Raw genomic sequence first — 18620 nt, 5'->3', positions numbered from 1 at the left:
TATAGACTGTATTTCTATGTATGTTTGTACCTGTTTTAATAAATGTCTGGAATCGTTTCCTATTTTCCTTGCAAAATATTGGAAAATGTGGGTTCTTCATGACATTTTCAGTGTTGCATTGTAGTGAATGTGAATGTACACCTGTACATTTTTTCACATCTCTTTTAAACAGTTTGTAAATTAAAGCAACCAATGCATTCCTTTTAAAATGTAGGCCTACTGTGACATATTTTCATAAGTGGGTACATGTTTTATTCGTGCTGTAACAACAGAAAGAACACACATCGAGGACATACATCCCACCACTGGCTTCATTCTGGTCTGTAATTCAGCTGTCGTTTATGTACTATGCTGAAAAATATCACTGTGCCCACAAAGGAAAGGAGAAGACTGGCGGGTAATTAACATGTATAAACAATTCAGTTTCAAAGTTGAATTTGCAAATGCCTTATCGGGAAGGAAATCCGCTAAACAAATTAGTTAAACCTCAAGTACAGCCCGCGGAAAGGGCGTCTTGATGAGAAAAAGTAAGCGTAAACAGCACATTTATGGTACGTAGGAAAACTAAAACCCTGTCAAAGTGTACTCAGAAAACTGTTTCTTCTGGGGAGCACGTGAACGCAGCATCCCGTACTCTTGCAGGAGATGCTTTTAGTCGCAGCTCGCTCACTGCGCGTCTGCAGCACAACATAAAAGAAAACAATGCACAGGAAGGGGACAGCTGGAGCTCTCCGCACAGAGTGATCATGGCCGGTCGGTGGCGCGACGGTGCTCGCGTGTGTTCGGGAGAGCAGGACGGTGGCCTCAAACCGGCACGAAAGCTCCGCCAGCAGCAAGAACTGGGCTCAGACACCGGGGACGCGACGGAGCCGCCGCGAGGACTGCCGCGATGGATGCGGCTTTACTTCTACGGGATGCACGGCGTGACTCTGGATGTCCTGCTGTCATCCTTACAGGGGCTTTTGCACTCACGGGACCCTAAGCTGATGGGCTTTTCCTCTCCGTATCTTTGCATCATGCATTCGCTGACCCATTTTGCGCTGGAAAAGATCTACTCACAGAAGAGGTGCTTCCTAGGTCGGCCTGTGGTGTTTCATCTTGTTTTCTACCCGTCCATCTACATCGGGCTGCAGATTCTGATCGGGAACATTAACACTTTGGCCGAGCAAGTGAGGGTGGTTTCTGGGACTCAGCTGGTAGTGCATTACATCCTGGCTCTCTACTTCTCTCAGGTGTTTCACAGAGAGCTGTCACATCTACAGTATCGCCCATCATTCTCCGCTGACCTCCAGCTGGAAGGCAGACCCCCGCACGGTCTTCCCGGCTTTGCGCGCTTCTTATTCTTCGGGATGCACGGCTTTCTGGACGAGGTCCTTTTCACCTCTCTGTTCAACCTGGTGGAGAAGTCTGACAGGACCCTCAGCGGTCACACGTCCCTGTGGTCTTTCCTGATGTACGGAAGCTGCAGCTTCGTGGTGGAGAAGCTCTACCTTTACCTGCACTTCAGCCTGGGCTGGGGGTCCTGGCGACGACTCCCCATCTACATCTGCTTCATCTACACGTGGGAATTCTCGTGGGGTCTGGTCCTGAGGCAGTTTAACGCTTGCTCGTGGGATTACTCCCACTATCCTCACAACTTCATGGGACTTATCACCCTGCTCTACCTGCCCGGGTGGATCTGCTTGAGTCTCTATCAGGACGTGCTGTCCAATGTCCTGCTGAGAATCAAGTGCACCAAAGATGTGCATGATTTAAGTGAAGAGAATGGAGACGTCAATGGACAACTGGAGCCAAACAAAAAGCAACTTTAATTCTAAGTTTGATGGTTGTAAACTAATATATAAGTGAGGAAGAAATACAACTAATTTAATAAGGGACATCTATTTATTATCAGGCAGTAAACAACAAAAATCAGAGTCTACGTTACACCTTCTAAAAATGAACATTTGTCCATATATCAAAATATTGGTAGCACTTTATAATACAGTCCACGATCAAGGGTGTAATAGACTTAAATGGAATTTACATGTAGACAAACTTGAATAAGAGGGTAATAATTCAACTCTTTTTTTTTTACAGGAAAGCAGAAAAATGTTCTTAAGTACTGCATTTGTAATTTAAGTAGTGCACAACATCTGGGTATTTTACAGGAAATGAGATAGAAATCAATCATTTTAAGTAGTGTATTATTTCCATCTATTTTAGTGAACAAAAAAAGATCCAAATTTTATTCTATATTTATGCTCTACTTTTTATATTGACATTGTGAATTGCATTGGTGTGCCTCAGAGTATAAGTGGGCGGATCAATCCAAATACTGTTAGATATAATACCGAAGCTAGTATTGGTGTTGGATTGATACTAGTGTGATAGGATTGAAATTTTGTTTCTAGGTTGGACTCCAAGGAAAAGTAAACACCAGCCCGATTACTCTATTGTTAAAAGATCACATGGGCCACCTGTGTGGCCTGCAGTATTTGCAACTTTTAGTTTTTTCTTCTAAGTGGGAAAGGTACTTTTATAGGTAATATAAATGGAAAATTGAATATAATCCAGAAAAAAATGCAAAAAGTACAGCATATTTACAGTACAGGATGGTTAAACTCAGAGAAAAAGAAAATACCTGGACATAATAGACTACTTAAAATTATAATTATTTCTTCTTTCCTGTAAAAACGTGACTTTTTAGCTCTAATTCTAGTTTATCTACTGCTAAGTACTTATAGGTAAATAATTATCATTTGTGGGTTTACCACTATCATTCATGCAGTACCTAAAATTATATACAGTATAATTATTTCTTCTTCCCTGTAAAAGCTTGAATTATTACCCCTAATTCTAATGAGTCTACTACTAATTATATCTAGATTAATATAATAACATTGTCATTTCAGATAAAATACATTGGCATACCAATTCTAATTCTAGAGTTATTGCTCTCTTAGCTGCGCTCTGTATTATAAAATACTATCAGATTTTTTAATACGTTTCATTTTCTTCAGGCTGGTGAAGATTGGTGTGTTCAGCAAGATTTTCTGTGGAGGTAATAACTTCTGGAAGTTACGAGTCGACCCTAACCCTCGTTACCTGTGCTTTTATTCTGCTCTGCCTGATATTTTAGGGTATAGCAAGGAATTCAAAACTTTGGACCCTAACTGTTTAAATTCAATTACTGCCGTTTTTTCCCATTTAGTGGAAAATACAGTTGTAACATGAACAACTTTTACATGTCCTCATGACTTTGAAAGTGTGAAGATTCCGTTTTGTATGGATTGCAGTGACTGATTTCCCGTTCTTCACATATGGCAGATGTGTTTTGGATTTGATCGCTTACGTTATTCACCTATACATCAGCATGCTTTAAGTGTCCTATCTGCATGCTAAAATACCAGTAAAGCTTTCTTTTATTCATTAACTCACATGTATCAACTAATATTCCAAAGTCAGTATTTTTAAGACAGAGTCATCTGTTAATTTTTCACCTTTTTATTCGACTCCTTAACATTTCAAAACAAACTGCATCCACTCAGCTTGTTAACATGATCACAGAGCAATGCATGGCAATTCTTAGAGTTGATATAAACCCAGTGGTATATGTAGCAAAGGAATCCGTAGCTAAATGATTATGAGGAGACATGATGTTGCAGTTTCTTTTTCATGACCCAAACACTGATTTGCTCGAGTGCCTTCCTGCGCAAACTGAGTCCAAGCGACACAAAAAAAACTCAGCTTTTTATCTGCAAGTGCTACAATTGTGGGTCGAAAGGAAGTGCCTGACTGAAAATGGATTTTGGGGGCCAATGTCAATATTGATTTTTTTATTGATATACAAAATATGTGACTTAGTGATATATGGGTTAATATAATATTGATATAATATAGGCCATACCGGTTCACCAACATACTGTAGCAGCCAGTCACCTATATGTATCACCTGTATCATCTATATTCTCTAGATATTAACCTCCTATGCTGCCTCATTAGAAGTAATATGCTTCAATGAACTGCAAAGAAATGATTCTGCTCTGTGACCTTTTTGAACACCATTAAAATATTAGAATCAGTCACTTTGCACTTAGAATTAGAAACACGATGATCTTCTCTGGGATTGATTGATTATTTAGGTGACAAATTATTTTTTGTCTATACAAATTTAGAAGCATACTTTGCACAGGTGCTTTATTTTATTATTTTGTTTATTAACAAATATTCATATTAATTGTTTTTTTAGTTTTAAAGCCCTTTGAAATTCTACTGATATGATTAGCACTGAGAGCTGAACTGAACCCTACTCAGCCTAATACTTTGGCTACTGATTTTTTTTCCTTGTTTAACCTGGCAGCTACACTGGTGTTCTTAAACATTTACACTCTGTCCCACATGAATAACTTTGTACAACTTACAGTTTTTTTCCATGACAGAATAACTGTATTTTAATCATACTTAACTTTCGTGTTTGGCTGTGCACTTTTTGAAGATTTTTAAAAAATGACCAAACTACTTTTAAAAAGCTATAAAAAAAAAAGAACGTTTGAAAGAAATTGCACAATAACTAAAAAAAAATATCTCTAACTTGCAATGGCATGTACTGTATGACTTAGAATTTTAAATAAAAATACAATTTTCCTGTGACGCAGCTGGTATTCCTTCATTTCTTTAACATTTGCATTATTCAGCAGAGGCGCAATTACACCATATCTATGGAAATATTTACTTCCTGTTGAAGAGTCAAGGTTAAAAGTTAAAAGCAGTCCAGGCGTAAAGTGAAAGGGTAAATCAAACCCTTATACAGAGGTTTTGCCCTGTGGAGGGTGCGGTTTCTTTTTATTTACTGACTTGGTGTTTGCATTCTGCTAAAAGGCTAGGAACAAAAAAGGTCTGCCAGACACTGGTAACTATAGGAAATACTTGTAGTTTTCCATACCACAAGCTTGAACAAATCTCAGCAGATCCAGGCACACAAGCAACAGAATCAAGACAATCTTGGTTTTATGGCTGCAAATCATTTTCTTTAGTGCATAAGATAATAGTTCCTGGCACAACCTGATAATATGTGTGTTATCTGTAATTACTGCTTTCTGGTTGAGTTAGCACTGATATAAATCAAATAAGACAGAGAAAATTGCAAAAAAGCAATGTAATTCATTTAAAATTTTAGTTATGTGATGCTGGGGTTTTTTGTATAGTTGTGTTCACTTTCTCACTCCCTCTCTTTCTCTCCGCGACACCATGGAGATCATTGTGACATAAGCAAATACGAACATTTAGACATCACACACACCACCCAGAGGACTCTGAGTGAATACACCAGTGACCTACAATATTTACTGTAAATCACAATGGGAGCAACATACACCAAGCCTCATTAACACGTTCAATCAGAAGTAATCTGTGACTGCTGTTTATAAAAATGAACATGCATTTTCAACATATCTTTTGGTATCTAATACTAGGAAGTGAAACTGAACAGTTGGCTTGATTATTATGGCAACTTCCTTTCCAACACCTGAATAATAAAACATTATAATATGGTCCTTAAAACTTTACTAGACCAGCGGGAAATTCCATTAATTGATATTTCTCTAATAGTCGCCACATTACATATCTGTTTATGTCCTCATTAATCCAAATGTCTAATCCGACAATCACATGGCAGCAGCTCAGTACATTCAGACAAGTAGACATGGTGACAGAGAGTTTAAACTGACCGTTAGAATGGGGAAGAAAGATGATTTAAGTGACTCTTTGAATGTAAGTTGTTTGTTGGTACCCGTTAGCGGCAATTCTCTGGGTGAAAATGACTTGTTGATGTCAGAGGTCAGAGGAAATGGCAAGGCTGGTTTGAGCTCATAGGAAGGCAACAATAATTCAAATAACCACTTGATTGACCACATTTTGTACCGCTCCTCAGCTAAGAACAGGAAATTGAGGCTACATTTTGCATGGACTCGCCAAAATTAGACAGTAGAAGGTTGGAAAAACATTACTTGTTCTGATGAGCTTCGAATTCTGCTTCAACATTTGATTGTAAGTTCAGAATCTGGCATAATCAATATAAAAGCATCCTGATCCAAGTACTTGCTGCTTTTTTGATCCGAGAAAGACCCTTTATGACCACCAATCTTTTGATGGCTTCTTCCAGCCGGACAACATGCTATTTCGCAAAGCTCAAATCATCTCAAAATGTTTTCTTGAACATGACAGGTGCTCTGTTGAACTGAAATGGCTTTCACAGCCACCGTATTTCAATCCAACAGCACCTCTGGAATGCGATCGAATGATAAATCTACAGCAACTCTGTGGTGCTATGTGTAATGCTGTCATAGAAGTACAGGCAACTTTCTCTGAGGAATGTTTCCAGCACTTTCCTCATTTGTCATTTATAGACTTAAATAATCCACTGCTTGTCAGACCTTTTCTCTCAAGCAATCAAAAGCCACTGACAACGATCTAAACTGGAATAAAGGTCAGTGCGTCTGGTGATTCATGTTTATTTTTCTCACACAAATTATATTCGCTATACATTTGCATACACAGACATATTTTTAAAAGAGCCGAGATAAATTAAATAAATTACTGAGAATTTAAAATGAAAAATGTTTTCATTCATTCAGTACTTTGTCAATGCAGAGAAAGAAATAAAAAACTGCTGCAGTTTTTCTTTTTTTTCCATTTGCATATGCAGTCAAATCATATTCAAATACCAACTGGCTGTAATATTGTCAGGCACAGGTGACACATCTGTGATTTGGTATTGTGCTTGTAGTTTATAGATTCTGTCAGTGGTTTTATTCATAGTACATGAAGTAGCCCTATGCTTACTGAGTCGTTTTTTACTGACACAGCAAAAGGTAGCAGTATATATATATATATATATATATATATATATATATATATATATATATATATATATATATATATTGAGTTAATCGTTGACTATAAGCTCATCTTCTATGCGAGTAGAAGTTTGATTCTGGGTTCTAGACCAGACTAACAATTTAGTTTGTAACCACCAAATTTAATTGTCAGCTGCATTAAAGTTCTTATTAACTTTATCTTTAGCGGTGCTGGCCTGCTCGGTGTCATCTAATCCAACTTTTCTCAGAGTGGGGGAGTTCTGGTACTGCCCTCGCTTAACACTGAACATCAGGGCCTTGGCAAGCTCTTTGTATGTCCTAGGAGTGCATTTCAGTCCTTTGTAGCACTGACAGTTAAATCTCCTGCTTAAAGACTTCAGGTCTGCCAAGCTTGGACTTCCTAGAACAAAGTAGCGTTTCTGAGTATTCACAACCCTGAAACTTTCAGGGTTTAGGTGGAGGTAATGGCTGGACTTGTAGTTTTTTCTGACACAGCGGCCATTTCCTCGGCACAGGAAGTCGCTGCACAGCTGGGCAGCTGTCGTGACATTGGTGATGTAAGGATTCAGGGTGGAGGTGAGGTAGAAGGAGAGGGCTTCACAAGAAAGCTGGAGAGGAGAAATAGAGAGAGGAATAAATAAGATCACTATAGTTGTGGACACAAATTTACATGCACTCATCGTGGGCATGAATGTCACGGTAAGTTCAGGCTTTTTATGACTTCTTTCAACTGTTCTTTTTCCAGACTACAATAGATACATCCCCAGTAATATTTGGTAAAATATTCCTTAGCAAGTTGCACCTCAACCAGATCCTTTCAGTAGCGATCAACAAGCTTCTGGTATAATTCTTGCTGGTTATTTGACCACTCTTCTTGGCATTATTGGTCGAATTTATTTAAATTAGATGGTTTCCTGGTCCAGCTTTTAGGCAAAATAAATGTAAACTTGTGTACGCAAATTCTTGTTTTTTAACGTCACTGAACATGTATGCTGTTCTCCCTTTCCACCGTGGAAAAAGAACAGTTCAGAGAGACCATTAAAAGTTCAAAATTACAATGATATTCATGCCCGTGATGTGTGCATGTACCTTAAACTTCTGACCACAATTGTGTCGCCTAAAACAGAGGACAGCATCACAATAATTCAGTGACCGTGAATTGTATTAACATGTCCACGTGAAAAAAAAAACTGATCAATACCACTTGCATACCTATTCCTTAAAAACAAGACTAAAGCTAGCTTAGCTTTGCTTAGCTAGCCTTAATGATTACTAAATGACATTAGTGGGCTACGGTGGCGGTGGTGTTAGGTCAGTTTTGTTAAGACCAGACTGAAGACACTATATCGGTTGACGTTTATTGGAGTGGTTCAATAACATGGACAGATTAATTCTAATGAGGCATAGGATGTTATTGATTTTCTTACTTTATGTTGACTTAATGCAAAAATTTCACAAGGCTAGATCTGGCAAGTTTGTTTCTGCAGAGAATTAAGCTAAGCAGCTGCTAACTGTAGCAGCAGTGTCACTGTTTTATAAGATAAGATAAGATAAGATAACCTTTATTAGTCCCACACGTGGGAAATTTGTTTTGTCACAGCAGGAAATGGACAGTGCAAAAGTTATGACGCAAAAATTAGAATACAATAAGAATAAATACAGTACACAGCTGTACAGAATAGAATAAAATAATATACTATATACAGTAGAATAAAATAGAATAAAAATATACAATAAGATAAAAATAGAATACGAATGCTATATACAACTGAGTAAAAATACAACGATGCCAGAAAAGATTATTGCACTTAGTGTTATTGCACATGTGTGGATGTGTGTGTTTGTTCAGTTAAAGTCTTTGTTGTGGAGTCTGACAGCAGTGGGGAGGAAAGACCTGCGAAATCTCTCCGTCCCACACCGTGGGTGCCGCAGTCTCCCACTGAAGGAGCTGCTCAGTGCTGTCACAGTCTGCTGCATGGGGTGGGAGACGTTGTCCAACAGGGATGACAGCTTAGCCGCCGTTCTCCTGTCACTCACCACCTCCACTGGGTCCAGAGGGCATCCTAGAACAGGGGCCCGTTCTTCGTACCTCGCTAAGTAGGTTAGCCGGATTAGATTGTTGACGATTTCGCGTGATCCTGGATCAGTCGGTTCCCCGAAGCTCATCCGGGACTTGCTGTCATAGCAACAGAGCCGTAAGCGTAAACCTGCTCGGGAGCAGGTTCACTTTATGTAAACAGGATTAGATCGCGGCCACGCAGGTATGTCCGCTTCATTTATACGAAAGCAACAGCGATATTCCACCACTGTTTCACCATAAATAAATATTATCAATGTAACTAAAGACAATGCAGCACCTGATCCATTTATTGATTTCACACAGATACATACAGGTCATTTCCTAAAAAAGGGAAATGTACTATTAACATTCTATTACATGTATGTGATTATTACAGATGTAATTCATATTTCAGAGTAGTAATTGTAAATTACTTCGTGTAATCAAGATGAGAGACCACGGCTATAAAAGCGAAGGTGGATTTGGGAAGTCTGTCGCAGCCATGTCCTGTCCGTATACGCGAGCAGCCCATTGCGGAAGGTGCAAGATTGATAAGGAGAGTCCTCAGAATTCAGCGTATATTGTGGGATAGACAGGATCCTTTAGCTCAGCGCGACAGTGTGCTCATAGAGAGATATCGATTTTCCCGTGAGGGTATTATTTACTTAACCAACTTGTTGACGAGGGGGTGCAGGACCACCACCTGTCTTTTTTTCCTCTGCCCTTTTCTTGGTTGCTGTTATGAACAAACTAACAGAGTATTACAGGCCAGTATTACCTTGCCAAGAGACGCAAAGCAATCTAAGAGATAAATATTACCATTCTGTAGAATACTCCTGTATTCCACTTTTACTTGTTCCCATGTTCTTGTGGGTCCTGTTGTGGCTCTAATGTGAAAGGGGATATAATATAACATATTATAATATAATATAATGCCATATGATATTGGACAATATAGTGTCATATGATAGATCTACCCTACCGCCTACTGGTGTTGGCCAGAGGGGCCGATGGCGCGATATGGCAGCCTGGCTACAACCGTAGCTGCCTCCACCAGTGTGTGAATGTGGGAGTGAATGAATAGTGGTATCGTAAAGCGCTTTGGGTGTCTTGGAAAGCGCTATATAAATCCAATCCATTATTATTATTATTATTAAATTACCTACGAGTTTGATTTGTCAGCAACTTTCTGCCAGCCCTCTCTCCTTGCTTTTGCAGCCTTTGCAGTGTTCTCTTGCGTTTTAATTAAACTCTGAAACTCCTGAAATCCCTCACTCAAGAGTTCTTGCTCTGCTGCCGGAAAATACCGAGCACGCTCCTTCGACATTTTCGCCGACCAATCAGCAGGTTGCCGATCAATGTTTCTACTATCGATGCGTAGCCCCTTTTACGACGCCCAGTGATGTCACATTCCTGCGTCCAGCTGTAGTAATCGTCAACAGCAGGTGTGTTCGGGGAACCGGATTAGCGAGCTCACGGTTAGCGCGATGATTTGATCTTGGATGTGTCATTTGATCTTGGATGTAGTAAGCGACGTACGAAGAACGGGCCCCAGAGCTGGCCCTTCGGATCATCCTGTTCAGTCTCTTCCTGTCCCCAGCAGAGATGCTGCCGCCCCAGCAGACCACACCATAAAAGATAGCAGAAGCCACCACAGAGTCATAGAAGGTCTTCAGGAGTGGGCCCTCCACCCCAAACGACCTGAGTCTCCGCAGCAGTTACAGCCTGCTCTGCCCTTTCCTGTAGAGGGCGTCTGAGTTATGAGTCCAGTCCAGTCTGTTGTTCAGATGAACACCAAGGTACCTGTAGCTGTCCACAGCCTCAATGTCCATACCCTGGATGTTCAGTGGTTGCAGTGGAGAATGCTTGTGCCTGCGGAAGTCTACCACCAGCTCCTTGGTTTTACTGGCGTTGATCTGGAGGTAGTTCAGCTGGCACCAGTCCACAAAGTCTTGAGTCAGTCCTCTGTACTCCTTGTCGTCCCCATCAGTGATGAGGCCGACTATTGCAGAGTCATCAGAGAACTTCTGCAGGAAGCACTGGGTGGAATTGTGGGAGAAGTCTGCAGTGTAGATGGTGAAGAGGAACGGAGCCAGAACCGTTCCCTGTGGGGCCCCCGTACTGCAGACGACCCTGTCCGACACACAGCCCTGAGTCCTCACATACTGTGGTCGGTCGGTGAGGTAGTCCAAAATCCAGGTAGTGAGGTGATGGTCCACTCCAGAGTTCTCCAGCTTGTCCTTCAGAACCGAGGGAAGAATAGTGTTGAAGGCACTGGAGAAATCAAAGAACATGATTCTCACAGTGCTTCCAGCGGTCTCCAGGTGAGCGAGGGAACGATGTAGGAGGTGAATGACGGCATCATCCGCGCCAATGCCAGGCTGGTAGGCAAACTGAAGTGGGTCCAGTGATGAGCTTGTTAGGCGCCGAAGCTGAGCCAGGACCAACCGCTCCAGGGTCTTCATCAGGTGGGATGTCAGAGCCACCGGCCTGTAGCTGTTGAGGTCCTTGGGGCGTGAAGTCTTTGGCACTGGTACAACACAGGAGGTTTTCCAGAGCTGTGGGACTCTTCCCAACCTCAGGCTCAGGTTGAAGAGGTGCTCCAACACCCCACACAGTTGGTCCGCGCAGGACCTGACGACCCTCGAGCTGATGCCATCTGGGCCCGCTGCCTTCTTGCCATTAATCCTCCTCAGTTCCCTCCTAACCTGGGTGGTTGAGAGAGACAGGCTGGAGCCTTGTGTTGAGTGTGTATTGGATGCTGTTGTTGGGGGTGGGGAGGAGTGAGCAGGGTGAATAGAGGAGGTGTGAAGTGTCTGAGGTGTCAGAGGTGGAACAGCAGCAGTGGGGATGGGTGAGTCTGCAGCCGATGTTGTAGACTGTCTCATGGTTGAATCAAATCTGTTGAAGAAATGATTCAGTTCATTTGCCCATCTCACATCCCTCCCAGGCAGAGAGTTCTGCTGTTTGTGGCCTGAGATGGTTCTGAGGCCTCTCCAGACTTCACCAACGTTGTTTTGCTGAAGCTGGTTCTCCATCTTCTGCCTGTAGCTGTCCTTCCCATTCCTTATCAGTCCACTCAACTCTCTCTGCACCCTTTTCAACTCCTCTTTGTCTTTGGATTTGAAGGCCCTCCTCTTCTGCTTGAGGACAGCTTTAATTTCTGGGGTAATCCAAGGTTTGTTGTTGGAGAAACACCGTACAGTCCTGGTAGGTACGGTGTTATCCACACAGAAATTAATATAGTCAGTAATGCATGTAGTAAGGCTGTCGATGTCCTCTCCATGGTCGTCACAGATCACCTCCCACACAGTCGACTCAAAACAGTCCTTAAGAGCCTCCTCGCTCTCCTCTGACCATCTCTGCACTGTGCGGGTGGCTGGTGGCACCCTGCGCACTAAGGGCTCATTATACATTCAAGAGCAAGCAAACTAGCCAACACGTTCTCACTCCCAAAGCATAACATTTTACGCTAGGTGCCAAATCGTCAACATATTACGTTTTCGGCTACCCACCACGTTCCTAAATGACGACTTCAGAAAAATGAGGAAATATGACAACCGTATGGACTCAATCTACACATGTTCGCTCTTTTTCTTCAAATCGCAGACAAAACGTCGGCATGTTACGCCTCGGGAGTGAGAACGGGCTGAACTAGCATACATATTATAAAATGTACTGTACAGTTGTTCCTGTGTGAGAGCACTATTTTGATAGATCTGTAATGTTACAAATCTAATATTTGTGATAAGCTAAGCAGCTGCTAACTGTATCAGTGGTATTACCTTTTGATATAATCAACAGAAAACAAACTAGCATATTTACATATTAGAAAACCAGCTATTCCTGACTGAGAGTATTGTTTTGATAGGTTTGTAATGTGTGGAGTAAGAAGTTCATTAACTGCAGAACAGGCAGAATTAACAAAAAATATCTTGCAGCTATAAAAAGCCTAATGCACTGAATAGCAGACACTAAGGACGTGTAATAAAGTTATTTAACAGCATGTAATATGTAATAGAAGGCAATTAAGATATGCAACTACAAGAATATTAATTACATGCTGAGGTCTCTGTCAGAGCAATTTAAACATCCAGTTAAATGTACCATCATTGCTTAATTTAGGCTTTGCTGTTGTGGATTAACTATTGTGGTTGCTAAACCAGCCGCCACAATCACTCAGCAGATATTGTCAGTTGCTGAAGAGATAAACCGCTTCCTGTATCGTCTAATTAAAGTCTTTGTCTTGTTCCGTCTGACTGACATCAATACATTGTTATATCTTTCAGCAGTCCAATGGAGGCCTGTGGTGTGATGTTACCTGGTCATCATAGTCACCGCTGGCTCCCCATAGCACAGCGCCAGATGCCCCCACTGCCACACTCTCCCCGACGGTGCTGATCAGATCCCCCTGGACGCAAATAGTTAATCATCTTCACTAATTGTTCGTTACACATGTAAAAAGACTGAGCCAATATTTAAAAATGTAAGATTAGATTTGATGAATGTTGAGCTGTTTCAAAGTTAAGCAATTTTCAGTTTTTAAAGAGGTTTTAAAACACATTGAATTTTACTGTTTACCGTTTACAGAGATGTCCTTAAACCTCCCTAAAAAAGATTTTACTGGTATGAAAATTACCATTATCAAATTAGTGTTCTATATAGTACTTGATTGTTAGCAAAGCAGTCCAGGTGCTAAACTGGCCTATACCTGCCATCATTGAAAGCATTTCGGACATTATGAAATTAAAAATATGGCAAATGATGCCCAAACTGTTGAGCGCCCCAGTGTTGGTGAAAAATGCTGGAGAATTTTTGCTTTCTCTGCACTTTTTAAACTAAAAAGGTTTGCAAAGAATTGCATCATGGTTTTGAGTTGAGGTTTTTTGCAGCATGCTCACACAAATGAGAACAGAAGATAAGGATTACAACATCGTGTGGTGGTTACCACCTGAGAAGGATGTTGTTACACCAAAGAAACTGAACTCCCCTTAAAACTGGACCTCCTGGCTGGAAACACTCCACTCTAGGGATGTATAAAGTAACCTAAGATGTAAGATGTAATCTAGTCAAGTGTGCTTGCATTTACTCTCTAATGAGTTACTGGAAAAGATGCAATCTGTTTAAGCTGCAAAGTCATTTAATTTGTATGCTTAGTGCTTGTCATTTGCAAATGCCTCCCAAGAACATCCCAACCAGGTCAGAAAGTCATGCTGCAGACTATTACGTAATGTGCCTATGAATAAAGTGTTAAACAAATCCACATTTAAATAGTCTTTGTTACCTGGCTGAGGAAGCGTTTGTTGTCATCAACAAAAACAGGACGCATGTAAACGAACACGGGTGCAGTAGCACTCCATCCAGGAAGGGCAGACACCCTCAAAGCCTCCTGGACGCGGTTTCTCACCATCAGAGCGGCTTTTGGATTGTCTGCTAGAGAGGTCTGAAACAGATTCAGGGAAAATTACCGCTTAACCCTGCGCGCCACCTTTTCCATCTGCTGCCCTCAGGGAGAAGGTACAGGTCTATACAGGCCAGAACATCCAGACTGGCCAACAGCCTGTATCCACAGGCTGTGAGGCTCCTGAACTCTCTGCCCCCCTCTCACGGACAATAACCATATCCAACTTCTTAATAGCAATGAACTGGTCTGCATTGGTGCATCATATCTTTATTCTCTTCCCCCTCCTGCCCCCCCCCCCCCCCTCTTTCTTAAATAGATAACTATCATATCTGATATCATATCTCACAGTACAATAATATTGAATGGGTTGCATTGTTGTATTTTGTCATGTTTCTCAGGTCTTTGTCTGAATTTCTACGAACATTATTGCTAAGGATTGTCTTATTGCATTGGAGTCACACTGGGTTAAATATGTACACTTGGGTTTTAAGGGGTATTTATTATTTTCTTCTTTTTTTGGGGGGTTGTATGGAAGCCCCAAACGCAATTTCATTGTTCTTGACAATGACAATAAATAAATAAATACTAAATAAATAAATACTTAAAATAATAATATTAGAAGTATGTCATCCATATAGGAGAATCACCAACCTGCAAGTAAACAGAGGGGTAAAGGGCTGTGCTTGACTCCCATAGCCAGAGCAGCTCATCATTTTGCCCCCTCACCTCCTTGGAGCACTGGCCTGTGTAGTGCTGGTCCTTCCAGCCATAATTATAGCAGTTGGGGAACAAGTAGAAGCCCCAAAGATAGTTGGGTCTCATAGCTCTGCCCAAGGCCAACATCCCTGACATAAGATTCCTTGCTGCCTCCTAAGAGGAAGGAAGCCAGGAGTGAAGGAATGATGGCATGAATAATTAATAGGTGCTCTGAGCTCTGTATTGTATATAATTTATCATTAAGCCTCAAGCAAAGCGCTCTGACCTGAAACTGCTGTTTGGCTTTTACTGTGGCCTGCTGTACTGAGAGGGAGAGATTAGCCTGCATTACATGGGCCACTGACAAAGTCTGGTAGATTCTTTTGGTTCCCCAATTTCTGTCCCATAGGGGGCGCCATTCCTCCCAGTCTATCACAGCCAGGCCTCGGTTTGTCCTGGAAGGAATGAGGAGGGTGATGGAGGTCAATATCAGCATTTAATGTGTCACTAGGGGCAAAGACAGTATACTCTGGCCTACTTACATGGATGGGATGTAGTAGTTAATATCTGCTCTGGCCTTTTCCAAGCTGGCTTTCAGGTTAGCTCTCTGAGGGATCCCGCCGTAGAATTCTTTCCTACTTTTGAGGTCTATGTGTGGATAAAGACCCAGTCGATCTGTATAGAACAGAGACAGAAACTGCCCTGGAACCTGCAGCAGGAACAAGACCCAATAAACTTATCTCCACTACTCATAAATAAGTTTGCCTTTTAAGACAGTTTTATAACCTCCTAAAGGTTGTATAAAAACACAACAGCTGCTGATTATCCATCATCTTTTCACTCTTACCTTGGCAGGTGTGGCCACTCCTTTAAAGGCTGAGGTGTCCAGTGAGATGTTATACCTTTTACACACTAGATCAGGGATATTCCAAGTAACAATGAATGGCTGGTGTTCAAACAGCGGGCCTACGGTGTGGGGAAGATGGGCAGGTGCAAGGCGAGGGGTTGTTGCTTCCGGAGGAGATGAAGTGGTGTTGTAGGGAAGGAGGGGTGATGTTTTAGAAAGGGCAGGCAGTGTTGTTTTGAAGGTTAAAGCTGCGGAAAGGGGTGACACTGGAAGAGGGGCCAGACGCTTTTTTAAAGCACTTTGAGGTGAGGTTGAGTTGGAAAGGGGAGACAGTGAGGCTGGTGGCAAAGGAGATTGAGTTTTAGAAGTTTTCGCAAGTTGAAGATGAACTTTTCCAGTAGAAAGAGGATACAGGCAGCTCTTGGTGTGAGGTGATTGAGAGTGTTTGTGCGAAAAAGGTGCTGTAGCTTTGTGGGACAAATTCAGATGTTTGCAGGGGTTAGATGGCAACCATGAAATTTGTTTTAGGGGTTGAACAGGATAGAAAAATGTGTGGCGACAATGGCCTGAATAAGGACTAGGAGAGACCTCTTTGCCAAACGGATGGATATTTTTAGAAGTTATAGGTGAGTTTGCAACATCTCTGTGGGGTGCTGGGTTGATGAGTTGAACTGATGTTTCAGAGGTAGAGGACTTGGCATTTGAGTCAGTCTTGATTGGGAGTTTTGACAAAGTTTGTGGGGTACGTGCAGGAGAAGAGAAGGTTGAGTAGGACTGTGATACGCTGTAAGATTTTTCCACTGAAAGAGTGGAAATGGTAGCAGGCAGGATTAAGATTGATTTGTTAATGTCAGCAGCAGGAAGTGCCACGGTTTTTGGCGCCGTCAGGGCTGCTAACGCTAATGTGAAGAAAGAGATGGGAAAGATTGACCGGGTACGAAAGAGAAGCAACAGCACACATCTTCTGCTGCTTTGTGCAACTGAAACCATCCTTTAACCTGCCTTAAAAACAGAACATAAACAAAAGAAACACTCATACCCCACAATATTAATATATAATCAGTATAGTGCATATTTCACTAAGATGCTCAGAGCACAGTTCTGTGCATAATGTCTACTTTTTTCTGAGTGGCTACTACACTTTCTTTAGTTACTGTACTGTATTCATGAATATGTCAAGGCTGTTTTTAATTCTGCACATCAGTGTCAGTACTAGCATGGATCAAATTTTTTCTCTAATAACTCCAGCATAGAAGTCTCCCAAATGTTAATCCAACCTGACAAACCTGGCCTGATTTTAATCCCCTTACTTTGCTAAAAATAACCTCAAGCTGCAAAGCATGTTACTTCTATGCATGATGATTTCTGTTACATATATAAATAGACTAGTAATCACAAAATACAAGCTCAAGGCTGACTTAGACTATGTAAAGAAAAGAAGCACAGTACCTGGACATGCCTTTATCCAAATGTCCCAGCTTTGCATGTGTCTCACAGAGTGAGAACGTCCTTACAAGAAGGGCACCGATGTTATGAAGGTGGAAGACATAAACAGAAGTATGAAGGAGGCGGCGTAACATGATGAGTATCGCTGTGTACCGGGATAGACTCAGGAAAGACAAGAAAATGTGTTGACCGCCCAGTGCCAAGTTTGACCTGGAGCAGAAAGGGGGAACACCTGGGTGTGAGGTTAAGGAGCGTGCCATGTTTCATAGTGCACGCATAGTGTTTCAATGCACAGCTTAGGCTGCTTATGACCTTGAGTTAGTTATAATGAAACAATTAAAACAACAGAAACAAAGGTACATAACTCAAATATACATTTAAAACAAAAAAAATGAAAATACGCTGTCATCTCGTTTGATTTGGGGGTTTCGTCATGTGTTTTTCAGTGTGAGCTTTGTTGGTTGCATACTGTAAAGATACAGTAAAAAACTGATCCAATGCTGAGAACAGAATTGAGGCAAAGTAAAAAAGTGTTTACTGGCTTTACTTTTATTTTTACTTGTAAATATATAAGCAAGCTAGTTTAAAAAAAAACTAAAAAAGCATAACACACTAATGCTATCATGACCAGCAGCTCATTCTGTCCCTGCAGTGAGGAGACACAAAAGTTTGACACCCAAGTGCCAAGAGAAGAGTAATAAATAAATATTAGGACACATTTCTCCTAATAGGAAACACAGGCAAAAAAAAAAATATATATATATATATATATGGGCACAATCATTGAAGTTTACAGGAACAAATAACGAAAAATGTAACTGACGGCTACACTGTTTTGCCTCCATGTTGCAAATGTTAACCCTGTTTACTCTGTATGTGCGCTATGTATTTATGTGTCTAGACAGACATGTGTAATACACCATTTGGTGGTAGTTATTTCACACGTTAGTGGCACAGTGTAAACACAGGTACTTCTTTGACACACATACAGATGCTATACACGCACAACGTGTGTTTTTGTTAAAGTTGTGACTTCTTTAGAGCCACATAGAGCTGAATTTGATATGACGTGGGCCTGGTCATGTTATATATATATTAGGAGTGCAACAATACTCGTATCGATATTGAACCGTTCGATACAGTGCTTTTGGTTCGGTACACATATGTATCGAACAATACAAATTTTTTTATTTATTCTATCAACTTTTCTTCTGACGATGCTGTCTGTGTTGAGTGCTCAGTGGATCTGCATTTGACTACTCCACCTAGGCTGCACTGTCGAGTGCAGATCCACTGAGCGCAGTGCAAGCT

The 18620-nt window shown here is 41.2% G+C and overlaps 2 protein-coding genes and 1 long non-coding RNA gene across 3 annotated transcripts; 1 reads left to right on the top strand and 2 right to left on the bottom strand.

Moving 5' to 3' along the window:
• The first annotated feature begins 633 nt into the window (after positions 1–633).
• Positions 634–4632, top strand: tmem229a (transmembrane protein 229A). Its single transcript, XM_026148077.2, has one exon. It carries the CDS (start codon positions 747–749, stop codon positions 1809–1811), a length of 1065 nt encoding a protein of 354 aa, XP_026003862.2. The 5' UTR covers positions 634–746; the 3' UTR covers positions 1812–4632.
• Positions 4633–6934: 2302 nt separating this feature from the next.
• LOC113009633 (hyaluronidase PH-20-like) lies at positions 6935–18464 on the bottom strand. Its single transcript, XM_080291422.1, has 7 exons — positions 15864–18464; positions 15559–15725; positions 15303–15471; positions 14972–15190; positions 14201–14359; positions 13238–13327; positions 6935–7465 (listed from the first exon to the last, which is right to left on the bottom strand). Exons 1-7 carry the CDS (start codon positions 16851–16853, stop codon positions 7019–7021), a joined length of 2241 nt encoding a protein of 746 aa, XP_080147548.1. The 5' UTR covers positions 16854–18464; the 3' UTR covers positions 6935–7018.
• LOC145421304 (uncharacterized) lies at positions 8931–10451 on the bottom strand. The gene is made up of 2 exons (XR_013902637.1): positions 9096–10451; positions 8931–9064 (listed from the first exon to the last, which is right to left on the bottom strand). It is a non-coding gene; the product is annotated as an uncharacterized LOC145421304 (long non-coding RNA).
• Positions 18465–18620: the final 156 nt, after the last annotated feature.

This window comes from Astatotilapia calliptera, chromosome 17, assembly GCF_964374335.1.
Source record: "Astatotilapia calliptera chromosome 17, fAstCal68.1, whole genome shotgun sequence".
Taxonomy (NCBI): Eukaryota; Metazoa; Chordata; class Actinopteri; order Cichliformes; family Cichlidae; genus Astatotilapia; species Astatotilapia calliptera.
The sequence above is the reverse complement of the archived record's forward strand: the minus strand, read 5'-3'. Positions and strand labels throughout refer to the sequence as shown.